This window comes from Podarcis muralis, chromosome 14 (assembly GCF_964188315.1).
Source record: "Podarcis muralis chromosome 14, rPodMur119.hap1.1, whole genome shotgun sequence".
NCBI lineage: Eukaryota > Metazoa > Chordata > Lepidosauria > Squamata > Lacertidae > Podarcis > Podarcis muralis.
Genome location: NC_135668.1, coordinates 39,128,086 through 39,153,379, shown reverse-complemented (window position 1 = coordinate 39,153,379; position 25,294 = coordinate 39,128,086). Strand labels below are relative to the sequence as shown.

The 25,294-nt window shown below is 45.7% G+C and overlaps 2 protein-coding genes and 1 long non-coding RNA gene across 4 annotated transcripts in view; 1 reads left to right on the top strand and 2 right to left on the bottom strand.

Moving 5' to 3' along the window:
- Positions 1-1,969: 1,969 nt before the first annotated feature.
- On the bottom strand, positions 1,970-14,496 carry AMDHD2 (amidohydrolase domain containing 2). Of its 2 annotated transcripts, none has more exons than XM_077918463.1 (12): positions 14,383-14,496; positions 12,274-12,380; positions 11,439-11,575; positions 10,411-10,550; positions 9,023-9,077; positions 8,089-8,301; positions 7,385-7,473; positions 6,779-6,923; positions 5,736-5,843; positions 4,892-4,960; positions 4,002-4,103; positions 1,970-2,993 (listed from the first exon to the last, which is right to left on the bottom strand). In XM_077918463.1, exons 2-12 carry the CDS (start codon positions 12,357-12,359, stop codon positions 2,905-2,907), a joined length of 1,233 nt encoding a protein of 410 aa, XP_077774589.1. In that variant the 5' UTR covers positions 12,360-12,380; positions 14,383-14,496; the 3' UTR covers positions 1,970-2,904. The 2 variants fall into 2 exon arrangements, with proteins under 2 accessions (XP_077774589.1, XP_077774590.1); XM_077918464.1 differs by lacking the exon at positions 14,383-14,496 and adding an exon at positions 14,058-14,227.
- A 2-nt stretch (positions 14,497-14,498) lies between these two features.
- Positions 14,499-24,152, top strand: LOC114583924 (uncharacterized). Its single transcript, XR_003703614.2, has 3 exons — positions 14,499-14,674; positions 15,291-15,397; positions 19,740-24,152. It is a non-coding gene; the product is annotated as an uncharacterized LOC114583924 (long non-coding RNA).
- ATP6V0C (ATPase H+ transporting V0 subunit c) overlaps positions 23,606-25,294 on the bottom strand; it is a 21,666-nt gene continuing 19,977 nt past the window's right edge. The window contains exon 3 of the mRNA XM_028705257.2: positions 23,606-24,489. Within this exon, the coding sequence (XP_028561090.1) occupies positions 24,285-24,489 (205 nt within the window). The 3' untranslated portion in view covers positions 23,606-24,284. The remainder of the gene's footprint in view (positions 24,490-25,294) is intronic.

The following is a 25,294-nucleotide window of genomic DNA, read 5'->3' as shown; positions in this document are numbered from 1 at the left end:
CCAGTCTATGAAAGCTGCTACTCATCAGTACAAGTTTAACTTCATTATACTAATGATTTGTGAAGTTGGTGGGTCCACTGGCCCCTTTAATTGCATATACATGTACATTCTTGAGTATCATCGGCATATTATAATTTGTAACCCCTGTAGAAGCTGGGTTGAAATTATTCTAAGTCTACTGAATAGTTTTACATTGCTCCAGGCTCTAGCACCTTAGTTACTATTTCAGAGTTTAAGTTCTAACTGAATTGCCAAAGACTTAAGTTTTTGCAATTCATTGGCATTTAATGTCGACATCTGTATATTTTTCCCTTTACACTTGTGTATGCATATATACCAGAAGTGGCTATCCTGGCATGGTGTGGCCAGTCTCTCAAAAACAGTGTTACTGCTGCTTACCAGGATAGTGAGGTTGGGTGTGTGTGTGCAGGCACCCTAGCAGAGCTACCTGCCAACTGACGATTACTCCATATATCCAACCTACAAAAATGTATGCTATTACAAGTGTGCTATTAAGATCTCACCATTTACTGTTTTTGCTGCCTAAGAAATATTTCATGATTCTTATTTCCTCTATGTCTTCCTTCTTCTTTTTTGTAATACTTAATTTTTAAGTGCTTTTAAAATGCACTCACCCCAGACTATAGAGACTTAGACTGCAATTCTATATGCACCAACCTGGCAGTAAGCCCTGCTGGACACAGGGAGACCTTACTTCTGAGCAGACACAAATAGGATTGCACTGTTAACTTCCAGAGACCCCAAGGAGATGGCAAAAACATGGGAAACCTGCATCCTCATTTAAGTTTAGAAGTGGGCAACCATTTGTTTATTTATTTAGAATTTAAAGATTTAGAAAACTATTTAGAAAATATGTATACGCCAGCATAACCCACCGTGGCCATTTGTTCTGTGCTTCGGCTGCTTACAGTGCCAAGTCTCTAGCAGGGCCTAGGACTTTGATTCTTAACACCAACTTCCGACATTTCAAAGACAAGAGGTCAAGCAAAAAACAAATGAGCAACATGTAGCACCAGGGCTCTTGTGAATCCATGCATCAGCAACTGAGCAGCACAAAACTGGAATGTGGGACCTAGTTCAGAATTCAGGTTACAGTGGTACCTCGGGTTACATACGCTTCAGGTTACAGACTCCGCTAACCCAGAAATAGTACCCCAGGTTAAGAACTTTGCTTCAGGATGAGAACAGAAATCGTGCTCCAGCGGCATGGCAGCAGCAGGAGGCCCCATTAGCTAAAGTGGTGCTTCAGGTTAAGAACAGTTTCAGGTTAAGTACGGACCTCCGGAACGAATTAAGTACTTAACCCAAGGTACCACTGTATTGAGAATATCACCCCCCCACACACACAGACAACCCAGGCTTCTAGTCCCTGTCAGGCCCCTGCAGGAGACAGATGGGTACACTTGGAGGGCTAAGCCAGCAGGGGGCCCTGCCAGGGACTGGCTGCTTTTTGAGTTTATAACTTTATTCTAACAAGGTCCTGCCCTGGGCCTCAGACAAGCTCTGCACAGGCCTGATCCCTGTGATTTGGACAGGTGTTCAGGAAACAGTCTCAGAAGCAGGAGGCAAAATACAAGGCCAAGCACAAAGTTTCCACATAGCTTCCTTTCTTCCCTCATTATTCCAGGGAACAGAATGTATTATGCACAGCAAAGTGGTATACATATGTGCAAGATTAAGTCAGGCTTCAGAATTGAGCTGGGTGGTTTTTATGCAGAATCTGACTTGCAGGGTTCTTTCCTTATTGGAATATTACAGGTCCATATAAGAGCAGTGCAGAGGCAACTAGAAAGGACAAGGGATGAGGTGAGTTCTTTCGTTAGGATGGCTTGATGATAGCTGGGGAGCTAGACACAGGGCAAATAACAGCAACCTAAGGAACACCTCAGACATGGGCGAAAGCTCATGGTGCATCTCACCCTCCTAGAATTGGAATAACATGCACAAGGTGTCTCAGCTGGCTTTAATCTGTGGCAAGGAAGATGACAGTAAAAGAAAAGGCACCATTCCAGCATGACAAGGGGTAGGGGTGGGTTTATGGCTGAAGGCCACAATGGAGGCACTGTGGGAGGAAAATGGCCAGAGCTCCCATGTGGCACCTAGTGCAGAATTCAGCATTTTTAAAATCTATGGAGCAAGTGTCTAGTTCCTGTTGTTTCAGACGTGCTTGAGGAGTTCTTTAGATAAAAACAGCCTCATAAATTGATTTGTGGGTTCGGTTCAGCCGTGTGCAATACTTTCCTCTAGGCCTTTCCATTCACACACGAGAATGGGAGAAGCAAGCATCTGAAAGCAGCCAGACAAGACAACCACCTCCGGGTTTCTGGAGCCAGGTGAGGAAATAAACAGCTCCATCCACAGCTCCTTGGAGACACGCGACTTGTCATGCGGGATGCAATTTGTGAACAGGAGAAAGGACTGCCACAGCTGGAACTTGTTTGAATGAGACTTCTTTTTTCCAGAGTCAGAGGAAGCAGATATGGCTGGTATTCACTGGGACTGGTGGGATGGTCAGAAGATGGAGCCGGAGCCAGTGATGAGGGGAGCCACAGCCAATGGGAGGTGGAGACAACTTATATGAGATTTGTCCCCCATCCGCCTGCTGAGTTGCACAAGGGCAAAACTTGAGACCAAAGAGGAAGAAGCTGCGAGCCAGGGCCGCCCCTGGGTTGGTTTTAAGTAAGAAGACAGGTAGGTGAGGGCTGGCTGACTGAGGGCCAACTGAGGATGGTGGGCCAGTGCCCTATTGGCCCTAATGGACCAGCCTCCACTGCACAGGAACAAGAGAGACAGGGGCATTTGGAGAAAAAATGCTCCGTTCTGGCTAGAATCCACTCTCTGCCACTGATCTGAAGTGCTGCTGTCATAGTCTCAGCTCTAGATTTAGATGGCAAAGCTGTCCTGCCTCCAGACCTGCTGGCCTGCAATGTAGGTTGCCCGAACATGGAGCTTGTCATCCAGCAACAAGAAATCTGTATGGAATATAAATTTATGTCACTCAACAGAGGAAGTGGGATACAGTGAGCCAATTGGCAGCGGGCACCTGCTGGGATTGACGGGGTCGAAGGCGGGGAGCCTGACAGTAGGTGGAACCAGAGCCAACGATAGGCTGAGCCAGAGCCAATGACAGGTGGCGCCAACTCCCTCTAGTGTTATAACCTTTCCTCCTCCCTGCTGAGTTCTAGAAAGGCAACACTGAGACTAAGGAGGGGGAAACTGATAGGCAGTGCCACCCACCTGGAGTGGATGTAAGTTAGAAGGCAGGCAGTTGTGTGGCAGTCTGAAAGTTGGTGAGGCAGTGCCCCATTTGCTCTAATGGACCAGCCACCAAGCACTCCCAACAATGCTCAGAGCCATTTCCTTTTTGCATATTTGGCACAATGCCCATTGAAACAGGCACATGAAAAACAAATATCTGGTCGAGACTGATGTGAGGGCAGGGATGGGGAAACTGTCGCCCTTCCAATGCTGGTGGCCGAAGGTTATGGGAGATGAAAGTCCAGCAACATCGGCAGGGTCACAGGTTCTTCGTCCACAATAATCCCTAAAGGAGTAGAAAACAGGCAAAGGTGCCTTATATCAGGCCGTATTATTGCCTACTGGCAGTAATTCTCCAGGATTTCAGGGGAATGTCTTCCCCATTACATGCTACCTTCTCTGTCCTCAAACTAGAGATTGCTAGGGAATGAATCTGGGTGCTTCATGAAGAATGGGTTCTATTGCAGAGCTATGCTTCCTCCCCTTCCCAAAGTCATAGCTGCACCGAGCACAGCTTCAACTGTCCACTAGGATTCCAGTGAAACTGCCCTACTCTCTCCCTCCCTAGAACTTCACACCCTACTCCAGTTGTTGTGCTCTCCCTGATGGGGGGGGGGGAAGAGACCCTCTCCTCAGTCTGAGGATTTTCCAGCAGAAGACACACACAGGAGGGGCTTAGGGGTGGGAGGTTTGGAACTCGCTCTCCCAATGACGGCCAATACCTGCATCGGTATCATAATCCAAGGTGCCCTTTCTGTCCTCGATTTTCAAGAGTTGAGCAGGGTGTAGAGAAGCAGCTTCCAGTGCTGTCTCTACAGAGCAACCTGAAAAAGAGAGAAGATCCATCACTACGATTTTATTTATTTGCTTAAGCAATTTAAATATTGCTTAACTACAACAGTCTTTAAGTTGGTTTACAAAGACAGAATATAACAACAAAAAATCAATTAAAATGGTGAAATCGGACTTCAATGAAAATATGTGCAGGAATAAAGAAGCCTTCAGTAGGTGCTAGAAGCTCGACAGGGAGGGAGCCTGTTTGACCTCCAGTGGGAGTTCCATAAAATTGGGCATGCAATACTAAATGCATGGCTATTGGTGGACACAAGCTGTGCAGCCAAGCCACGTAACTCCCCTGTGCAGTAACTCCCCTGAAGACCTCAGTGATCTGGTGGGGATGCCTGAGGCATCCTGGAGCCTTGTAAATTATTAACAGGACCCTGAGCCTGACCTGGAGACCTATGGGCAGCCAAGGCAAACATTTTAGCACCAGGGATAGTCTGTCCCCATCAACAATCCAGCTGCAGCGTTTTCCTTCAGCTGGAGACTCCAGACCAAACTGAACAGTAACCCCACATAGAGCGCATTGCAATAATTGAGTCTTGAGGTTACCAATGCATGGATCACTGTGGCCAGAACAAGTTTAAAAGCATAGGCCCCAGTACCGATCCTTGGGGGACTCCATTTTCTCCATTCAAAGAACTGTCCATTCCTTCCTGCTTTTTACTTCCTGCTACTTAATCAATCCCTGATTCACAGGAGGACCATTTTGTCCAAGAACGTATGGACAGCCACGGGTTCCCCCTTCTCATCCCACACAGAACAGCCTTACCAGTGGCATCCTTGAAATGTCGAACACATGTGTCCATGGTTGCAAGGCTGCCACTCAGCGTTTTGGTCCCTGTGAAGAGGGCAGGGGTGAGAGAACGAAAGAACAAAGTTAAATGGAAAGCTGTTCACACAAGCCTATATGTGAGTCCAGTTTCTTGACTCCTGAGTAGACTAGCAAAGGATTGAGCTGTGGTTAGGATTGAGTTTGCAGCACTTCAACACAAGTTCATTCCTTTCTTCTCTATAAGGTGCATTTTTCTTTTTCCCTTGTAGTCATTAACCTGAGCAACAGCTCTGGAAAATGCTTCAACTTTAGCCAGTATAATTAAGAATGCACCATCACTAGGTTGTGGGAAAGGACTAAGTGTGCAATGTCTTATCCTGGTATCACACACATGTGCTGGGAGATTCACTTTGCACTGGTCCATGGCTTGTGACCGTAGCAGTCAGGATCAAGCATGGAGCCCAGTATGGGCTGCACACAATGTAGCAAGACAGGAAGCTGCCTTTATTGTGAGCCAGACCATCGGTCCATCTAGTTCAGTATTGCCTTCACTGACAGGCAGCTGTTCTTCAGGGTTTTGGACATGGATCTTTCCCAGCTTGGAGATGCCAGAGATTGAACCTGGAACCTTCTGCATGCAAGGGAGATGCTCTGCCACTAAGCAATGCTTTGCGCAGCCAACATCATGGTGATGCCGTGCAGGAAGGAGGTTGTTCCTGGTATCTGCAAGGTTTGGGCCTTCAAGAGCTTAATGGTTCAAAAGTCAGGCCATGCACTCCAACCCTGAATGAGAAAGTCGTCCAGGGTCCCGTCCTCCCTACCTGGATTCTGGGGCGCTCACCTGCAATGTAGGAGTTCAGCCCATCCATCTCCACCACCTGTTGGCCCAAGGTGTGCCTGCCCGGGGCAAGCCCCATACCTGGGATGGCATCTGTCACCAGGACCAGACCTAAAGAGACATAATTGGCTCATGTTAACTCCAGTCTCGTCATAAAGGTCAGCAAAGAACACAGGAACTGCCAAGCCATTGGTTCTTTTAGCTCAACAATAGGGAATCTCTGGCCCTCCGGATGTTGCTGGACTCCCCACTCTTCCAGGCCCCATCTGCATTGTTTAAAGCAGACTTATAGCACTTTAAAGCAATCATCTGGGAACTGTAGCTCTGTGAAGAGAATAGGAATCCCTTAACTACTCTCTGCACCCTTAAAAAACCACAGTTCCCAGGATTATTTGGGGGAAGCCATGATGGCTTTAAAGTGGCATTTGTTTATTTATTACATTTATATCCCACCTTTCCTCCAAGGACCTTAAGGTAGTGTCTTCCTGTTTTACCCTCACAATAACCCTGTGAGGTAGGTTGTGCTGAGAAACAGTGATTGGTCCCAGGCCACCAAGTGAGCTTCACAGCTGAGTGGGGGTTAGAACCCTGGTCTTCCAGGTCTTAGGCCCAACACTCTGGCCACTGTACCACACTGCCTCACTACCATTTTAAATGTATAGTGCAGATGTGGCCTCACTCGCACTAATGAACATGTTCTAGCTGATCTCTCTCTACCTCCCCTGGATTATATAGCTTTAGGCACCTGGCAAAAATGTTCCTCTTCACCAGGCCTTTGGCTAATCAATATGCTACAGCCTTTTATATGTGTTTGGGGGGGGGGGTCCTACTGTTTTGTTGTTTCTATTTGTGCTTTTCTCTTGTGTTTTTATCTTTTGAACAGCCCTGAGATCTTTTTATGAGGAGTAATATATAAATCTAATAAAATACATACATAAATAAATCACACTGTTTCCCCAGTACCTACAGGCAGCAGCTGGGAACCAATCTAGCAAGACTAACTCTATATTCACTACTCAGGGGTTTTCCTGCCCAATGGGACAAACCTTTAGGGTCGGCCCGGTGAGCGATCCTCAGGGCAGCAGGATTCGTGTGGATGCCGTCCGATATCATGCCATAGAACACTTTCTGGCCTGGGGGTATCTGGTCGCTTGTGAGGAGTCCCACAATCCCAGGATCTCGATGGTGGAACTGCAGGTAGACAAAACCAGGATGAGCATCAGGATGGTGCCCCATAGAGTGTTGCCAAACAAAGTGCTAAAGAAAGGATCTTTCCCAGCTTGGAGATGGCAGGCAGAGGAAATCTGAGGGGTCGCACCAATATTACAACATGAGCCTGTGGGAATCCTTCATTCAAGGCTCTCCTCCAGGTCCTGACTCAAGTGCAGGGGTAGGGGTGGACCAGATACAGGGTCTTCTCAGTCATGGCACCAGTTAAAATTTGTTGACCCCGCTCCCCCCAGCCCGTGCATTCAGAAGGCATCATTCCCATTTTTTTAGATGTAGCTTCACAACCAGAAAGGCCAAAAACTTGCTTTCCAGTAAAGTAAAAAATGTGTGGAGATTCTTAAGAGACCTGCCAGACTGAGAGGGAGAATGTCAGGGGCTGGATCAAGGGGCCTGATGGGCTGGAGGTAATTGATGCTACTCACAGGTAACATGGCATTGAAAAGGTGAGTGATGAAGGTGGCCCCGTGCTGAACAGCCTCCTCGGCATGAGACAGGTTAGCCATGGAGTGACCTAAAATCAAGGAGAACCAGGTGTAAAATGCTCCTGCCCAGCAAGCTTCCTTGGGCCTGTGAGTTCACCTGTAGTGAGAGGGACTCTTTGGGGCAATATTAGACTGGCGACTGGCACCCCAAGGCACAAATACAACAAACACCCAACCCACATTCCCAGTATGTGCATTGGGTATATAATCCTTAAGGGAGACCTTGTAGGTCAGTGATAAAGAGTCACTTGCTTTGCATAAGAGAAGGTCCCATGTTCAATTCATGGCATTGCCAGGTAGGGCTTGGAATATCTCCTGTCTGAGACCCTGGAGAGTCAGTGCCTGTCAAGTGTACTCAGTTAGAGGGACCAACGTCTGACTCAACAGAAGGCAACTTCCTATACTCCTAATATTTAGTGGGCATCCCAGCTGTTGGATATAGAATGCATTTCCCCATTTCTAATACATGAAAACTCTGGATCCGCTTCCAGGAACCCCCACACCAAATGCATCCTTCGATCAATAATAGAATGCACAATATTATTTCCGCTGTTCCAAAACATGTGTGGACCTAGGCTTGTTCCCTGCCTGCAAGATCCCAAACCTCAAACTTTAAGGTCTCGTGCAGAGGAGGCAATATTTACCTAGTGACACACAGATGCCACACTTGGTGAGCTCCTTGATCACTTCACCGCTCCTCTTCATCTCAGGTGCTAGGGTGACAATACGGACGCTGTCCAGGCTCCCATAGGTGTCTAGCAATTCCTGAAAGGCGCCCGTCTCGAAGGTGCGAAGGCAGTGCTCTGGGTGTGCCCCTCTTTTTTCCTTGCTGATGAATGGACCCTCCAGATGAACCCCTGTCCCATTGCAGAAGAGATGGGTGAGTTCTAGAGCACAGTGGGGAACCTGAAGCCCTGCAGATGTTGCTGGGAAACAGCTCCCATCTGCTCTGACCATTGGCCAAGTGGGCTGAGGCTGATGGGAGCTGGAGCCCATCATCAGGCTCCCCATCCCTGTTCTTGAACGAGGACATTGATGCCCTCTTCTGCAAATCCCAACCCGCACCAAGGCAGAAATACAGAGCCAATCAACTCTGTGAGTCTTTATCTCCTTCTTCCTCATTCCCCTCTCTCGAAGCTCCATCCAGGCAAACAAGAAGCACCAACACAGTTCCAGGACACATTCCATCCAAGAAAAAGGACTGGTTAGGAGGAGAGGCCAGTGAGGGGTGAGGCCTGGGGGCAGAGGCCGTGGCCTGGGAAGGGTGTCCCAAGGGCCAGATAGAGAGGCCTATAAGTCACATTTGGCTCCTGGGACTGAAATCCCTCCCCCCCTGGAATGGTGGACTAGGAATGGGGAGACCTGAGTTCAAATCTCTACTCAGCCATAAATCTCACAGGGTCTCTTTTGGCCACTCACTGTCTTTCAGTCAAACATACCTCACAGGTTTGCTGTGAGGGTAAAGTGGCAGGGGAAGGAACCACGTATCCAACCTTGAGCTCCTTGGAAGAAAGGTGAGATATAAAGGTAACGAATATGGTAGATGTTGTCCTGTGGGAGAGCAGGCGTAACACTCACCTAGGACACCAGCTCCATGAAGTCCTCCATTTTTGACGCAGATCTGAGGCAGCACCTGGAGTCGTCAGAAACATCACAGTTAATCACTGGTGCAAAAGCCTCTGCCTGCTGACTTCATCTACACCAGACTGCCGTTCTTGCAACGTCTAAAACTACAACCGTCACCCCTGTTTTTCTTTCTTTTCTCCACAACTATTAAGTTCCGTATTCCCAGTGTGGGTATGCGTTGTTATTTGATAGGAAGCATATATATATATATATATATAGGTCCATGAAAACAGCACCTTATCAACAGTCTAAAGTTTGACAACTAGCAATCTCAGTTTAGAGTCCAACCATTTACTTCCTCATTTGGGAAGGCTGCAGACAGACATGGACACATGAGCTGAAGAGGTACTCCACCTTACCCAGGAGGAGCTGTTGCTCAGTGACTGAACAAAAAGACCACATTTGCACCGTACATTTAAAGCACTACCATACCACTTTAAACAGTTGCTACCATTTCAGGGGGTGGAACTGTCTGTCTCAGAGGCATGCAGGAGGTCCTAGGTTCTGTCCCCTGCCTCCTCAGGTAGGTCTGGGAATGTCCCCTGCTACAGATCTGGAGACTTGCTGCCAGTTAATGTTGACAGCAATGAGCTTGACAAATCAGTGGCATGACTCAGGAAAAGGCAGCATCCTCTGTGCCTTCTCCCTTCTGTCAGTGTTGTGCTTGTAGAATTCAGTAGGGAAGAGGATTGGGACAAAACTGGAATAAGTTGGCTCTGCCTGTCATTGGCTCTGGCGCCACCTACTGTTGGGCTCCCTGTCTTCTGCCCTACCAGTCTCATTGGGAACCAGCCACCTCGGGTACCAGGCGACAGGCAAGACTTCTCCCATGATCCCAGAGAACTCTAATGCTACTGGGATTAACTTGACAAACCTGAGCCTGCTTTAAGGAGAAAGAACAGAAATGGACAAGAGCCTGGGGTGTGTGCATCTAGATGGAAATAGGCACACAAGGCAGCTCAACTATCAGAGGCTCATCCAGGCATTCACAATTTGTGAAACAACATGTACAACACAGCTTTGTATTATGGTATGTCAGACTCTTGTGGGCCTCACTCTGCTGCTCTGTTTTTGGAATCGCAGGCAAACAGCAAAGATGGGAGATTTATCACACTTCTGTAGGCTGTTACACATAGTTGGCTGTGCTTGACTCACAGGTTGTTCAAGGCGTGTGAAAGCTGCTTAGAGCAACATGAGATCTCATGAGTAAGGAAGGGTATTCATAGGGCCCTATTCTTGCTTACCTTGTGATATACAGATGATGGTGCTTAGAGCTGCTTAGAGCAACATGAGATCTCATGAGTAAGGAAGGGTATTCATAGGGCCCTATTCTTGCTTACCTTGTGATATACAGATGATGGTGAGGACACCAGGGTTGGGCAAAAAGAGGTCACTCCATGAGACAATATTTTCTGGGCGACCAGTGAGATTCCTGCTCCCACATCATCTGTGGCCAGAGAGAAATCCACTCCAAAGCCTCCTGTGTGAAGGAAACAACAGGTAAGTTGCCACTGGCTATGCTATGAAAACTAGGTTAGCCATCCCTAACCATGTTCCCTCTAGATAGGCGGGGCATGCATAAATAAATAAATAAAGCAGTTGATGCAGACTCCCATCTCCCTAACTTAGCTAGTTTGGCCAATGGTCAGGAAAGATGGAGCTGTAGCCGTTAACATCTGGAGGGAACCAGGTTGGAGATGGCTGATGTACAGGAGTAACATAACACTGGTTGAGTGGAGGGATCCTACTTTCCAGCTCCCTTGAGCTGTACAAATGCATCTTGCTTGCCCGAATGGGCAAATATAGGCCTACAAATCTCTGGCTTTTGTGTGGCTGAACTGCAGCCAACTGTACAAATGTTAAGATTCAGATCTGTTGTTTCACCTACCAATGTCATGTGGATCCTGACGGCTGAAAACAGCTACCCACTCCTGATCTAAATATAGTATAAAATTGCTCAGTTGGTAGGGCATGAGACTCTTAATCTCAAGGTCATGGGTTCGAGCCCCACATGGGGCAAAAGATTCCTGCACTGCGGGGGGCTGGACTAGATGACCGTTGTGGTCCCTTCCAACGCTACAATTCTTTCATTCTATGATGACTGTGGGCTTCCTAAGGGATACTTGTTGCTCATATATCTGTAAATGCTTAGAACCACAAAATTATGAATAATTTTGTTTTCTTCCAACTTGCCTCTCTTATCTAACTCTTCTATGCTTTTTCTGCAAGTCACATTTTCACGGCAAAGCTTTAAAAAGATTCAAGCATGGACTACACAAGCTGAATCTACAAGGTAGCAATTTCTGCACATCTTAAACTATCCTAATCCTCGGTGTTCTCTTGTACTAGAATTATTCCAATACCTTACCATTGATCTGCACATCAATGAAGCCAGGTGCCAGGATGCTTCCTTTGCAGTCCAGCTGGACGTCTGCAGGCTTCTTTTCATCAAAGAACAGCTTCTCTGGGTTTAGGATCTTTCCTTCTCTCACCCACAAGTCCTCTCTGAAAACAGAAGCAACCAGTAACCTAGAACACAGCCAGAACTGGGAGAAAGCCATGCATCTGCAAGTACATTTAATAAAAAGCAGGAGATTTTACCGGAACTTTGTCTACAAATGCTAGCGAGTTGAAGAAATTAGCACTGTCTTTACAAAGATATTTCATCAGGAACAAACACTGGTACATGCAAACATACAAGGCTGGTTCAGATGTAAGTATAAACCATAGTTTAGTGTTACAAAAAACAAGCCTAGCCTCCACAGAGGCTCACATGCACATCCTCCCACTCTGGCATGGCCACAAGGAAGAGTTCAGAAGATTTTGATTCCATTTTTTATTAGCCTCAGTTTGCCATGTCACTGGATCCAGGACTTACAGTGGTACCTCAGGTTACATACGCTTCAGGTTACAGACGCTTCAGGTTACAGACTCCACTAACCCAGAAATAGTGCTTCAGGTTAAGAACTTTGCTTCAGGATGAGAACAGAAATCGTGCTCCAGCGGTGCGGCAGCAGCGGGAGGCCCTATTAGCTAAAGTGGTGCTTCAGGTTAAGAACAGTTTCAGGTTAAGAACGGACCTCCGGAACAAATTAAGTACTTAACCTTAGTTACCACTGTACTGTGATTACTCTCAACGATGGCTACACACCTTAAGGCCATCGCAGACAACAAGAAGCAAAGCATCTCCCCCAGACACTCACCTTTGCAGCTCATGATTCTTCAAAATCCAGCAGTTAGTAAACTGGAAGACTGGAGCATCTGAGGTGGCTTTGTCAGGTGGCATCATTCAAGCATTCAGGGAATGCGCCTGGTAATGAGAAAGGAAGCAAAACACAGAGAGAATAGGTGGGAAAATAACAAAACAGTTCTGCAAGGAAGACCACATCAGGCATTGCCGTTGGCTCGCACCTAGAAGCAGCCATCTGGTCACCTGAATTGTTTCCTTCCCTGCCTGTCACCATAAGAAATGTAACCTTAAAAACCAATGACTGGGTTTGCTTCTCCCCCCTCCTCTCTCCATCTCCTTTTCCCCGTGTTTTGTCATTGTCTTTTAGATTGTAAACGTGAGGGCAGGGCCTGTATTGGTTTGGTGGTGGTTGTTGTTCTTATTTTATTGATCTGGAAGTGGGGCCCAAAAAAGGGGCTTAAATTTTAAAAAATGTTATTGAAAGTGTAGGTGCTACGCCTGGTAAACTCAGCAATTAGATGGCATGCTCCCTTGGACCTCTCTGTGGCAGAAACAAAACCATACAAAAGCTCCAACATTTTTATTTATATGATTGACAGAGTTCTGCTTTTCTTGCTGCAACATTTTGCATTCTATTCTTTAAAAAAGAACAGAATGCATAAGGCACATCACAGAGGTCAGAGGCAGACCTCTATAAAAACACAACTGTGCATGTGCAGAGTGCATTTCCTTCTTTAATGGGCAGCTGTGGGTTAAACCACAGAGCCTAGGACTTGCCAATCAGAAGGTCGGCGGTTCGAATCCCCGCGATGGGGTGAGCTCCTGTTGCTCGGTCCCTGCTCCTGCCAACCTAGCAGTTCGAAAGCATGTCAAAGTGCAAGTAGATAAATAGGTACCGCTCCAGCGGGAAGGTAAACGGCGTTTCCGTGCGCTGCTCTGGTTCTCCAGAAGCAGCTTAGTCATGCTGGCCACATGACCCGGAAGCTGTATGCCGGCTCCCTCGGCCAATAAAGCGAGATGAGCGCCGCAACCCCAGAGTCGGTCACGACTGGACCTAATGGTCAGGGGTCCCTTCACCTTTACTAGAATCCACCACCAAACATTAGGCTTGGCAGGGGTAGCCAACGTGATGCCGACCGTCTACATACGTTTGCAAATCAACTGTAATTGTCTTCTCTGCAGTAAGAATAGGGTAAGAACCACCCTCACTGCTGCCTCTGCTCATAAGAGGAGTCCTGCTGAATCAGGCCAGTGGCCCATTTAGTCCGGCATCCTGTTCTCACAGTAGCCAACCAGATGCCCATAAGAAGCTCACAAACAGGACCTGAGCACAACAGAAATCTCTCCTCCTGCATTTTCCAGCAACTGGTGCTAAAAATATTTTAATCATCAAGATGCACAGCGTCTGCCAGTCTGTTTCTAGGTGTAATTCAAAGTGCCAGTTTAAATCTTTGATTGCACCAAATTTTATTAACTAACTAAAAAAGGAAAGGAAAAAGTAGTAAACAAATAAGTTCAGCTTCACTATTTTATATTATTTCTTAAAATCTCAAGCCTCTTACTAAGTTTGTAAAAACACAAGGTATATAGGAATATGTGATATAATTATATTACAACAATGCAAATAAATTATATAGATGTATATTCTCCTGAAAGTTATTGTTCTAAAACATATTTAAAAAAATAATTCTAGTTGTGCTCCATTTATTGCACTGTGGACTTTATACTGCCTTGCGGAATATTCTAACGTTTAAAGGAGGGTTGTAAATCATATCAACGCAGGGCAATGAAATCTACCGTGTCAGCTTCCTCCGCCTTCGCTTCTATTTTCAAGACTGGCAGCAAATCGGCCCCCATCATGTCAATGGAAGGGCGATGGAGAGGCTCAGCCCAGTGTATCAGTTCGGAAACCGAGGAGCGTGATGTCATCTGTCACTCAATGCGGGGGGCAAGTTGCCCAAGAAAGAGCAGTCCCGCCTACATCTGCATAAATTAGCATGTGCTTTACACAAACACCTTCTCATTGGCTAGCATTTCTGCTCCAGGGAAAGAAGAGGTGTTCCGAGTAGCTGCTGAACCCCCGTGGCTTCCCTCGGAAAGAAGCGCAGAGCATTGGCCTTACCGGCTCCCAATACATAAGCCGTCTCTCGGGTCGCCCAACTTCTGCCTTAACGCTCTTCTCCAGCAGCGGATCCCGCTCACGTGACAGGTCTTTCCTCGTCAGCTGATAGGAAAGACTGTGGGGGGGGATGGGCTCCCTACGGGCACGTGAGCAGCATAGACGAGCCGCCATGATGGGAAGGGAAAGGAAGGGGTCAGTGCCGGCAGCAACCCTTACCTCCATCTTGAGATGGTCAGAGTAACAGCTGACTAGGAATGGCTGAGCACGCAATTCTATGGAGACGGGGAATTAGGTGGTAGATATACATACATATGTATGTATGTATGTATGTATGTATGTATGTATTTGTTTGTTTACTTGATTTAGATGTTTTATTTAAGCAATTTATTGCTTTATTTACTTTTATTTATTTAAACATTTTGTCTTACTTTTATTTATTTGAACAATTTGTTGTAGTTGTTGTTACTTTATTTGTTTTCACTCATTCTGTACTGCTTAACTACAATCTACTTCAAGGGGTGTACAAGAAATACATATATTTTTTTAAAATATAAAAATCGGTTAAACTATAAAATCTGACTGCAGTTAAGATGCCTGCTGGGCAGACTGAGGTCGGTGGGGCAGTGCCCCATTTGCCCTAATGTGCCAGCCTCCAGGACCTTTGTACATTTGCTGTGACTGTTTGTTTTGCTTTCTAGCCGCCTATTCTTTCTTGTTCTGGGAACCCTGAGGCAGCAAGAACATGCCAAATGGGCATGACAGACAATATTTGCATACTGCAGGCAGTTTCCTTTTTTTCTGAAGAGTGACAATGGTGCTGAGGTAAAGTGCAACCAGTGACCAGGATCCAGCCACATGTCTGCTTGCTTATTGGACAAGAACGACTGTAGGGGGGCGGGGAACACCAGTTCTTCTCTGCCCTGCCCCCTCACCATCATTGCTCTTGTAGAGATACTGCATGTTAGTACACAAGATCCATGAATATGTGTGTGCGAGAGATGGAAATGAGGCAGAGGTAAGGTAATAATAATGAAGCAGCATTTATCTTTCAAGTGCTCAAAGTACTTCACATATATTATTATTATTATTTTAGGATATGGGTGAAGCTATACCACCAGTCGGTAGAGCATGAGACACTTAATTTCAGGCTTGTGGGCTTGAGCCCCATGTTGGGTGAAAGATGGACTAGATGATCCTTGTGGTCCTTTCCGACACTACAATTCTCTGATTCCTCAGTCACACACCCCTCTCACCAGGTCAATACCCCATCCCCCAGCCTTGCTTTGATGTAGCTGGAATTCTGCTAATGCCTCTTTATTGCTTGGAAGGAGGCGAGAGGGGATGTGTGTGCATAAATTAACTTTTGTTGCTCTACCTACTTTTGCTCATGGTCCCACCCACTACTGGCATGTGGTCCTCAGGAGGCTGCCCAGAAAGGAATGTGGCCTTCAAGCTGAAGAAGATTCTTGAAGCCTGCAGTACTAATAATTAATTCAGTGGTGCAAAAATCGGGTGTTAAATGTGGATTTTGGAGGGGATGCCAGCATTCACAGAATACATTTAACTTTAGTAACACCTTGCTCAAATCTTCAGGACCATGTGCCTATTTCAGTGTCAAGGATCTTCTGGCTGATACCATCAAATTCAATGCTCATCTATTGGAGATTTCAGGGCATTGCGTGTGCGCGGGGATATATATATTCAACACGAATGTAGGATATAAGGATGCATGCAGGAAGACATAGTTGCAGAACTGCATCAATGTGATGGAAATCTGAGGTGGCTGTGAAAACCAGTCCTCCGTCTGTGTTGTTGGTAGCTGAGAGGTGTTTCTTATCCCCTGCTGAAAGGTTTCCTGACAACAGGTCTGGCATATTAATAAAGGCTTCTGACATCTTAGTGGCAAGGCAGGGAGGACATGAGCTAAGGGCTGAGTCACTCATGCTGGAAGGCACCGCAAAACAAGTACTCTTCCTCCTTGCCACCACTGTTCCTGCTAAGATGCAGACGCTGAATAATGATTACACACCTAAAGGCTCTTCAGCCAGATTTTGCTTTATGACCCAGTGCCTGGTTTTGCCACACAGACCTGTAGAGTTGAAAGGGACCCCCAAAGGTCATGTAGCCCAACCCCTGCAATGCAAAGACTTGGTAGAATAGAGCTTGTTCATATTTGCACAAAGTGCTCTTGAAATCTACTTTAACACTTCTCTTTTCACTTTATAAAGAATCCTGGGAACTGTCGTTCCTTAAGGGTGCTGTTAAGGCCAGAGACAGAAGTGGGGAGGGCCACCTCCTTTTAGTTCTCTTTCTGAAAGCCCATCTCTCCTTCTAGCCAACAGAATAAAAATGAGGCTGAGGGGCCCCTTCAAACAGATGTCTGAGTTCTACCATGATGTGTCACATCCACACCATACATTTAAAGCCTTTCCTCAAATAATCCTGGGAACTGTAGTTTGCTAAGGGTGCTGGGAATCACAGCTTTGTCGTGGGTAAACTACAGTTCCCAGGATTCCTTGGAGTGGGGTGCTTGAATGTGCTTTGAAGGTATGGTGTGTACACAGCTATGATACTAGGTAATGATGGTGAGATGCCACCTTTACCGCTGATGCAGACTCTGTCCCTGTAAATCAGTGAGACGGTGCTCCATTGGTAGTACTGTACTGAGGCATGACTGTAGGGCACCTCCACACAAGGAGGGGTATTGGTTCAATCTTCACAAGGTAGTGTTGTTCATGCATAAAACACCTTCCGACTGGGTTCAGTCTAATGGATCAACACTTGACCCATATTTGGTTGGAACGCACGCTTCATGGGGATGAACGACTCCATAGTCATTGTAGTTAAAATGAAACTGCCATGGACAGCAGCAGTTTACCTCTGAATGCTAGGTGCCAGGGTGAAGCAACTGGGGATAGCCATCACCTGTATGGCTTGCTTGTGAGGTAAAAAGCTAGATTAGGGTCCAAGGGCTGTCAACCTTTTGAGGGCCACATGATAGTGGTGGGTGGGGCCAAATGCAAAAGTGAGCAGAGCAAAGGATGCAGATTTCCCCTTTGTACAGTAGGTTGAACACTTGCAAACCCTTCTCCATTCAGACAAGCAGGAGATATTATCAGCGCCCAAGGACACATTCCGGCCAGGCAAAGACACTCAGGGTACAAATCAAAGTCAATGAGAGGTGTGGTGTGGGAGGAGTGATTGTTGCCAAAAGAGAGTTCCAAGGGCCAGATACAGAGGCCCTGAGGGCCACATTTGACACCCCAAAGTTTGAGTTTTCCCCACCCATGAGATAAGACTTTGATCTGATCTGCCACGGCAATCCGCTATTATGCCTGCCTTCCTCAGTCCTGGCCCAGCTAGGAGAGCAGAGGGCAAAGGGCTGACCAGGAGGCCATGTAAAACAATCCTTTGAGCTGAATTCAAGCTGCGAAGCACCAGTTGTATCACTTGGCAACAGGCACATGATCTAGACGTAGGGTTTAGTTGGTGTGCGTTTTGCGCCTCTGTCCTTTTCTCAGGCCTCTCTGTAGATTAGATTGCTCTTGGAGCATCAGCTTCCAATAAATAAAATAGAAATAAACAATAATGTTTCTTGGGCAAGGGTTCCCAAACTGTGATGGTCCTTGAATTTCATTCAGGTGGTCCGTGGCATGTCATTAAGTTTTTAATTGTGATTTTAGTGTTTATTTTATTCCCTATTTTGTATTTCACTGAGTTCCATGGAATGCAAATTGTAATACAATAAGAGAGAATGTAAGAAATAAAAGAAGCAATAAAAATACAATTAAAAACCACACAGCATGTAACACAGCACACTGCAGTTGCTACAAAAGACAGAAAAAGGAGTCTGCCAGCAACTTTAAAATGATCCACAAGGTAAAAAGTTTGGTAACCACTGATCAGGAGGTTCAAAGGAATTAAGAGTACTGAATTTGAGTGATTTTTTACACAAGGTCTCAAAAAAACCAGCAACTAAAAATAAAGTGTACGCTATAGACAACACAGTAAAAAATCACAGGTCTGGAGCTTGTCATCCACACAAAAACCTTGATCCAAGCCATGGATCCTCATGGTTTTTACACAACAACAAGACCAGCAACAAATCATGGATCCCCTCTGTGGATACAGCCAGGTGCTGGTGGTTTTGATGTTAAGATTATGAGGATCCAGAAGGATCTGTTTCTCCAGAAACAGATGGGGTGGGGAGTGCGATCTGATCGGAGAGAGAAGGGAAGTGTCAATGTTCCAAAAGCTTGTTGAGCCCTTGTCTACACTGATGGGCAGCTGCTCCACAGGGGTTCAGATTGAGGTCTCTCCCACTACCTGAAGCTGTCAAGAAACTGAATCTAGGATCATCTGCATGCAGAGAGCAATGCACTTTGCTGCCATGTGTTACTACTCTCTCTCTCCCCTCAATAAATCCAACCTTTCTTTGAAAAGGAATCCAGTATTTTCAGAAGATTTTTTTTGGCAGGCTCAATAAATAAAGCTTACAACCAGGTTGCTACACATGTAGGTCACAACAGCTACAGCCATTCCACAGAAAATACACTTTAGTGTTCCATTCAGATAGTTGTTTGGGGAACCGCTGGCTCTCGTTACTGTACTATGACTCCCAAGATCTCTATAATTGGCACGCCATACATTTAAAGCACCTATCACACCGTGTTAAACGGTCATGCCTTCTCCCCAAAGAATCCTGGGAGCTGTAGTTTGCTAAGGGTGCAGAGAGTTGTTAGGAGACCCCTGTTCCCCATGCAGAGATACAACTGCCAGAGCTCCTTTCGAAGTGGGATTATTAAACCACACTGGGAACTGTAGTTCTGTGGAGGGAATAGACAGCTCAGCATCCTTAAGTTCCTTTAATTCCTACTGCTCATAGATCTTTTTGTGGGAAACCATGGTGATAGTGCTTTATATTAATGGTGTGAACATGACCATGGACAATGCTGGCTGGGATTGATAGCATTGGGAGTCCAGCAACATCTTAAGCCCCCCTCCCCAGCTATCTGTACTACGTGATCCTTCTTTCAGAAAAAGGAATTGACAGGACCTGTAATTATCTACACTTCTAATTAAATCTTCGCTAGGAACCTATGTCAGTACAGGCTTGCTTTTTCCTCCCCAGGGCTTTTTTTTGGGGAGGGGGTGGAGAGCTAAAAGATGAGGCACAGTCAACGGAAAGAGATTTTACCTACGCAATCAGCATTTGACTTAAGGCCTCTTCCATTTGACTTAAGGCCTCTTCCAGGGACCGAGGTGGCCTATTAATGGATATTATCCATCACTACTGCTGCTGCTTCTCCCTCTCCCTTTTGTCAGCTTCTCCCTCCCCCTTCTCTGTTCCTCTGCAGGGCTGACTCACTCTGCAGCGCAGAGCTTCAATGCAAAATCAGAACAAGGCGATCCGTTCCATTTCACAAGAGCTTATCTGCAGACCCAAACCATTTTTTTCCTTAATTAGATGCTGCAAACGCTGGCATTTCACGTCCCCCCACACCCACCACCACTGCAAGGAGACCCATACAAGTATTGCCTTGGCGAGGTGGGGGGCGATGCTCTCCAATCCAATTTGTGAAGCTCGTAAAGGGTCTGAGGAGGGCTGAATGAGTCACGAAGAAGTTCTCAATGGCCCGAATCACTAGAGACTGTCTGCTGATGTAATTGCAGGGATGCCTCAACCTACTTCATCCTTACTAGGATGCACCAACACGGCTCTCAAGAAAAAAATATCCAGGCTTATTCCGAGCTCCTGTGTTTTAAAGGTAAAGGTAAAGGTACCCCTGCCCGTACGGGCCAGTCTTGCCAGACTCTAGGGTTGTGCGCTCATCTCACTCTATAGGCCGGGAGCCAGCGCTGTCCGCAGACACTTCCGGGTCACGTGGCCAGCGTGACAAGCTGCATCTGGCGAGCCAGCGCAGCACACGGAACGCCATTTACCTTCCCGCTATAAAGAGGTACCTATTTATCTACTTGCACTTAAGGGTGCTTTCGAACTGCTAGGTGGGCAGGCGCTGGGACCGAACAACGGGAGCACACCCCGCCGCGGGGATTCGAACTGCCGACCATGCGATCGGCAAGTCCTAGGCGCTGAGGTTTTACCCACAGCGCCACCCGCGTTCCTGTGTTTTACTACTCTGTATTTCTGCACATGGTCCCTTATGTGGTTTTGCCTCCTCTGCACTCAAACAATACATCAGAATCTCAAAACATTTAGACCTGGGTAATGGTGCATAGGTGGATCGTTCGCTTTTTCGTTTAAAAATACATAGGACCCCCCCACCCCCACCAGTTGCCATGCACATATTTGTGGGGAAAAGGGTGCATGCTTTGTACATTTCTTTGCAGGTTGTCTTTTTAAATTACGCTGCTCATTTAAAGAGACTAGTAGTAAAGGACTATGCACACCATGCTCCCGTCACTTTGGTATCTCCACCCACCTACAACTTAGGCCCCAAATATCTGAAAGTGTCTGCTTCCCTGTAGACCTTCCTGAGTGTTAAGATCAGTAGAGCAGACCCTCTTTGTAGCTCCACACCACACTCAGAAGTTTGGGTGGCGGCGGCCCAGGAGAGAGAATTCTCTGGGGCAGCCCCTAAATTGTGGACTTCCCACCCATAGAGGTGTGCCTGGCTTTTTCACTATACAGCTTTTGGGGAATGCTGGAGATGCACCTTTTTACCCTCACCTTTGACATCTAAGATGTGTGTTTTTCAGAGCCCACCTGTTTTCAGTTCTGAATTTTAAATTGTCGTATACCATCTTGGGGCCTGTTGGTGAATGGATGCTTAACAGCAACAACGCTCACATTTGGGAAGGAAAAGCTGCCACATTTACTCTGAAGCATTCAATTCAGCTGAGCCAGCTCCTAAATTTGCATGCACAGGATTGCAATCTCTTGTCTCTTTTGAAATTATCTACTTTCACAGTCAACAAGATATGGTATATAGCAGTCTAGAGCAGAGGTTCTCAATTGGTCCTATGTAACCCACCCAGGGGGTCCGTGGCACCATTCACATAACAAAAACAAATATCATTTTTTTTCAAAGTTGGGGGGGGGGGCGGTCAATGGCTTTGCTTTTTAAAAACGGGTTCCTCAGTACTTTGCTAATTGGGGACCACTGGTCTAAACTATCAGCGTAGGCACAAGGAGACCCATGTTCAAATCTTCACTCAGCCATGTCACTCACTGGGTGACCTTAGGTTATATCTCTATTTTTATCCTGCCAGTCCTCCAAGGAGCTCAAAGTGGTGTGCATGGCTCTCCCCCTCTCCATATTATCATCATCACAACCCTGTGATGTAGTTTAGGTAGAGAGAGATTTTAAGAAGCAATTCAGTAGCTATATACTTTGAAAGCCAGCACTGGACACCTTTCTAAGCAACGGGCTGCGATTAAGTCTTCATTTCCAAAAGTTATATGGTCAAGTCTTTGAATCTACTTCAAACAAGAAAACTAGATTGTTGGCTACCATACTTGTTTCATAATTATGGTGATGAAATCTTCCATGTACAGGTTAAATTATGTTACATTCAATGAAATGTGGGCAGTATGAACCTGTCTTCAGACTATGCAAATATCTGGAGGAAACTTTTCCCCTTCATAAATGCCCATACATGAAAGAGCTGTTACTGCACAACTGTAGCTCATATTCCCAGAGCTAGACAATCCAGCTCTGGGGAAATTATGAAGTGCAGACTTTCATTACCTATTGGTTGAAGTTATAATATGCCCAAATCAAGAGTCGGGATAATCATGGCTCTGGTTTTTAGAACATTTGCTCCATGAGTACAGGGTGGAAGTTGGAAAGATGAAGCATGGCAGGGCTGAGGAACTGCCTGTTTGATTTCAGCTACATATCAGCCACAGCCAGCCTAGCCAAAGGAGAGATTATAATAAAAGCTGTAGCCTTCTAGCTACTGTTAGAGCTGCAGTTTCCATATCCCTGCAGTCTACAGATCATTGGTGAAAGTTCATATCTAGTGATCTGCATCTACTCCCTTAAATGTAAATAAAAGCCAAATTCTCACATTATTTTTATACCCAATTTTCTACTGCGGTTTCTGTAAGAAGCGCACAAGAAAACCTGGAGGTGTGCATTAGCTGTAAAGAGAACTGTGGTGCTGCAACTCCTATCATGCCTTACTATTGGCTGTGCTTGCTGAGGCTGATGAAAATTCTTGTTCAGTATCTGGGGGGGGGGGGACAGGCTCCCCAAAGCTGATGTATGCCATGAGAAGGATCCCATGCATCTGAAACCACACTGGCTTCAGTACTAGGTTTTCTTGAAAAACAGTACATTCTCTCCCCCCTCCCCCCACTTTAAACAAAACAGCCTTTTTCAGAAGTAAATGCAAAGCCATTTGTGATGTTATTTCCGTTGGCTCCTTGAGAAACAAAAGCACATCTCACTGTGCTAACCAAAGTGTCTTGGAGCTTTACTGCTGTTTGCATCCAAGCACTGTTAGAAAGTCAGAGATAAAAGCTAGGTGCCAAATGGCACCTTAAACTTATTCTGTTGTGGCAACCGAAACCTGTCTATTTGCCGGGGGGTTGGACTAGATGATCCTCAGGGTCCCTTTCCAATGCTACAATCTGAACTACATTGCTTGACTGTATTCTGCTCTTACAACACACACAGGGGAATTGGAAATAACTATGGATTAAGGCAGAGGTTTTTAAACTGTGGTTGCCAACCTGGTGCCCAGAAATCCCCATGTGGTTGCAACTAGATGCACACCAGTAGTAAAATGTGCATGGCGCCTGGGAATTTTCAACCACTGGACCCAAGTCCAAAGTTTTTTGATATTTTGTAGTCAAGACAGTCCTGAAACTCATATATGACAGTGAGGAATAGAGGGCAGGGCTTCATCTGATCAGGAAGCCTGTTTTTCCAGAGTCCAATTGGGTGGAGTCCTGCTTATGCATGCCACAGACATGCCTTTGAACAAGCTGCTGCCCATGTGCCAACTGCTGTGCAGAGAAGAGACCCATAGTACAAAGCGGATTATGCCTGGCACCAAAAAAGCAAACAGGAACAGGTACAGGCATACTCCCCCAAAATATGCACAAGGAACTAGGGTGCCAATGGGAAATCAAGACTAGTTTATTGACCTCCAGGCGGTTTTTAAGGTGTCCTTGCATTTACACACAGAGGGTTAGGTGGAGTCAGTGTTTCAAAAGCCTGAATTTCAGACAAACCACACAAAGACACACCTCTTTACAATGATGTAGTGGAGGAAATTTTATTATCTGGAAACGTATAACTGCGAAACCCAACACTGGGTGCACAACTTTGATGCCGGAGCATACAGATTTTTTATTTTTATTTTTACTACTGGGAACACAGGAGTGTCTGACATTTTGCTGTTATTTGTATAAACACAAACAGTCTCACACTCCAATACCAGGACACAACAGCAATCTTTTGAGATTCAAATTACATCCAAGGATTTCTCTGCACTTACAATTAACCCCACAGTGTATTAATCTACCTATATATGAGATTAATATATATAAGCATGGGAAATTGAAAACTCTTGCTCCATATGTATGAACATGTCAAGTCTTATAAATAAAACATCCAGTGAAGAGAAAAAAGTTACCATTTCTAGTTCATATTTATACATAAAGTACTCTAATGGCAGAATGGATGGAAAATTGCACATGAGCTTCCCCAAGCCTTGCCTAGAGGGCTTGAGGCAGCTCATTCTGTTTAATATTGAAGTACACACAAGACAGACGAGTCACTAACATACATTGCGCATTTACAAGAGATCAACTACCAAACTGATGACAACTGTACACATTGTGGAGAGACCATTTTCATTCTGGAGATTAGTTTTGTTTGTTTTTTCAACTTTTTTTTTTTAAACACATCATACTCTGATTTTTTATTTTACTTTGTGGAAAGGATAAGGGCAACAATGAGGCCATAGAGACCCAAGACTTCAGCAAAGATCAAGATCAGGATCATGCCCACAAATAACCTAGGCTGTTGTGCCGTCCCCCGTACGCCTGCGTCACCCACAATGCCGATGGCGAAGCCAGCAGCCAGCCCGCTGAGGCCTACGCTCAGACCAGCGCCCAGCTGAAGGAAGCTCCTGCAGGTGAAGGACAAGGGGGACAAAAGTTTAGCAGTAAAAAACAACAACAAAAAACCTCCAATCACATTGAGACAGCTTAGTACTGTTCTTCTAGGAATGGCAAGTCAAACCCATTCAGAAATTTCCTGGAAAGCCTTTTCGGCCAAATCAGCATTCCTAGACTATGCAAGCATTCTGCGTTAATAAGATTCTGCCCAAGTTATGGCTGCTGTGCAGTGATAAGCAGTTTTTCCTCCTAAATCAGCTCAGTTAAGAAGTCAGCTAAACAGTAACCATGTCTAACAGGACTGCAAAGAGCACCTTCATACTAATTATTAGTTAACTATTAAACTGTGGGGATATGAGATTTTAAATGGTTTTAAATGGCACCCTGTCCTATCAAACTAATTTCCGCTCAGAGTAAACCTAACGAAAATGGGCATGATTAAATTAGGCCCATTAATTCCACTGCAACTACTCTTGAGTCGAACTTAGCTGGACACAACCCTTTGTTTTTTAATTGCATTGTTTCGCTGCTCTGTTGTTTGTTGTCCTGGATTCCTTTGGGAGGAACGGCAGGATATAAATTTAATAAATAATATAAAAGGGGGATTTTGAGCCATTCACAGTTGTTGCCAAGCGGACCAATTTTAGTTGCAGGAAGTTTCGATTTCCTGCCCCTTTGAAAAGCAAAGGACAAGGTAGCCCACAATTAGGTTATACAGTGGTACCTCAGTTTAAGAACAGTCCTGTTTACGAACGATTTGGTTTACGAACTCCACAAAACCGGAAGTAGTGTCCCGGTTTGTGAACTTTACCTCGG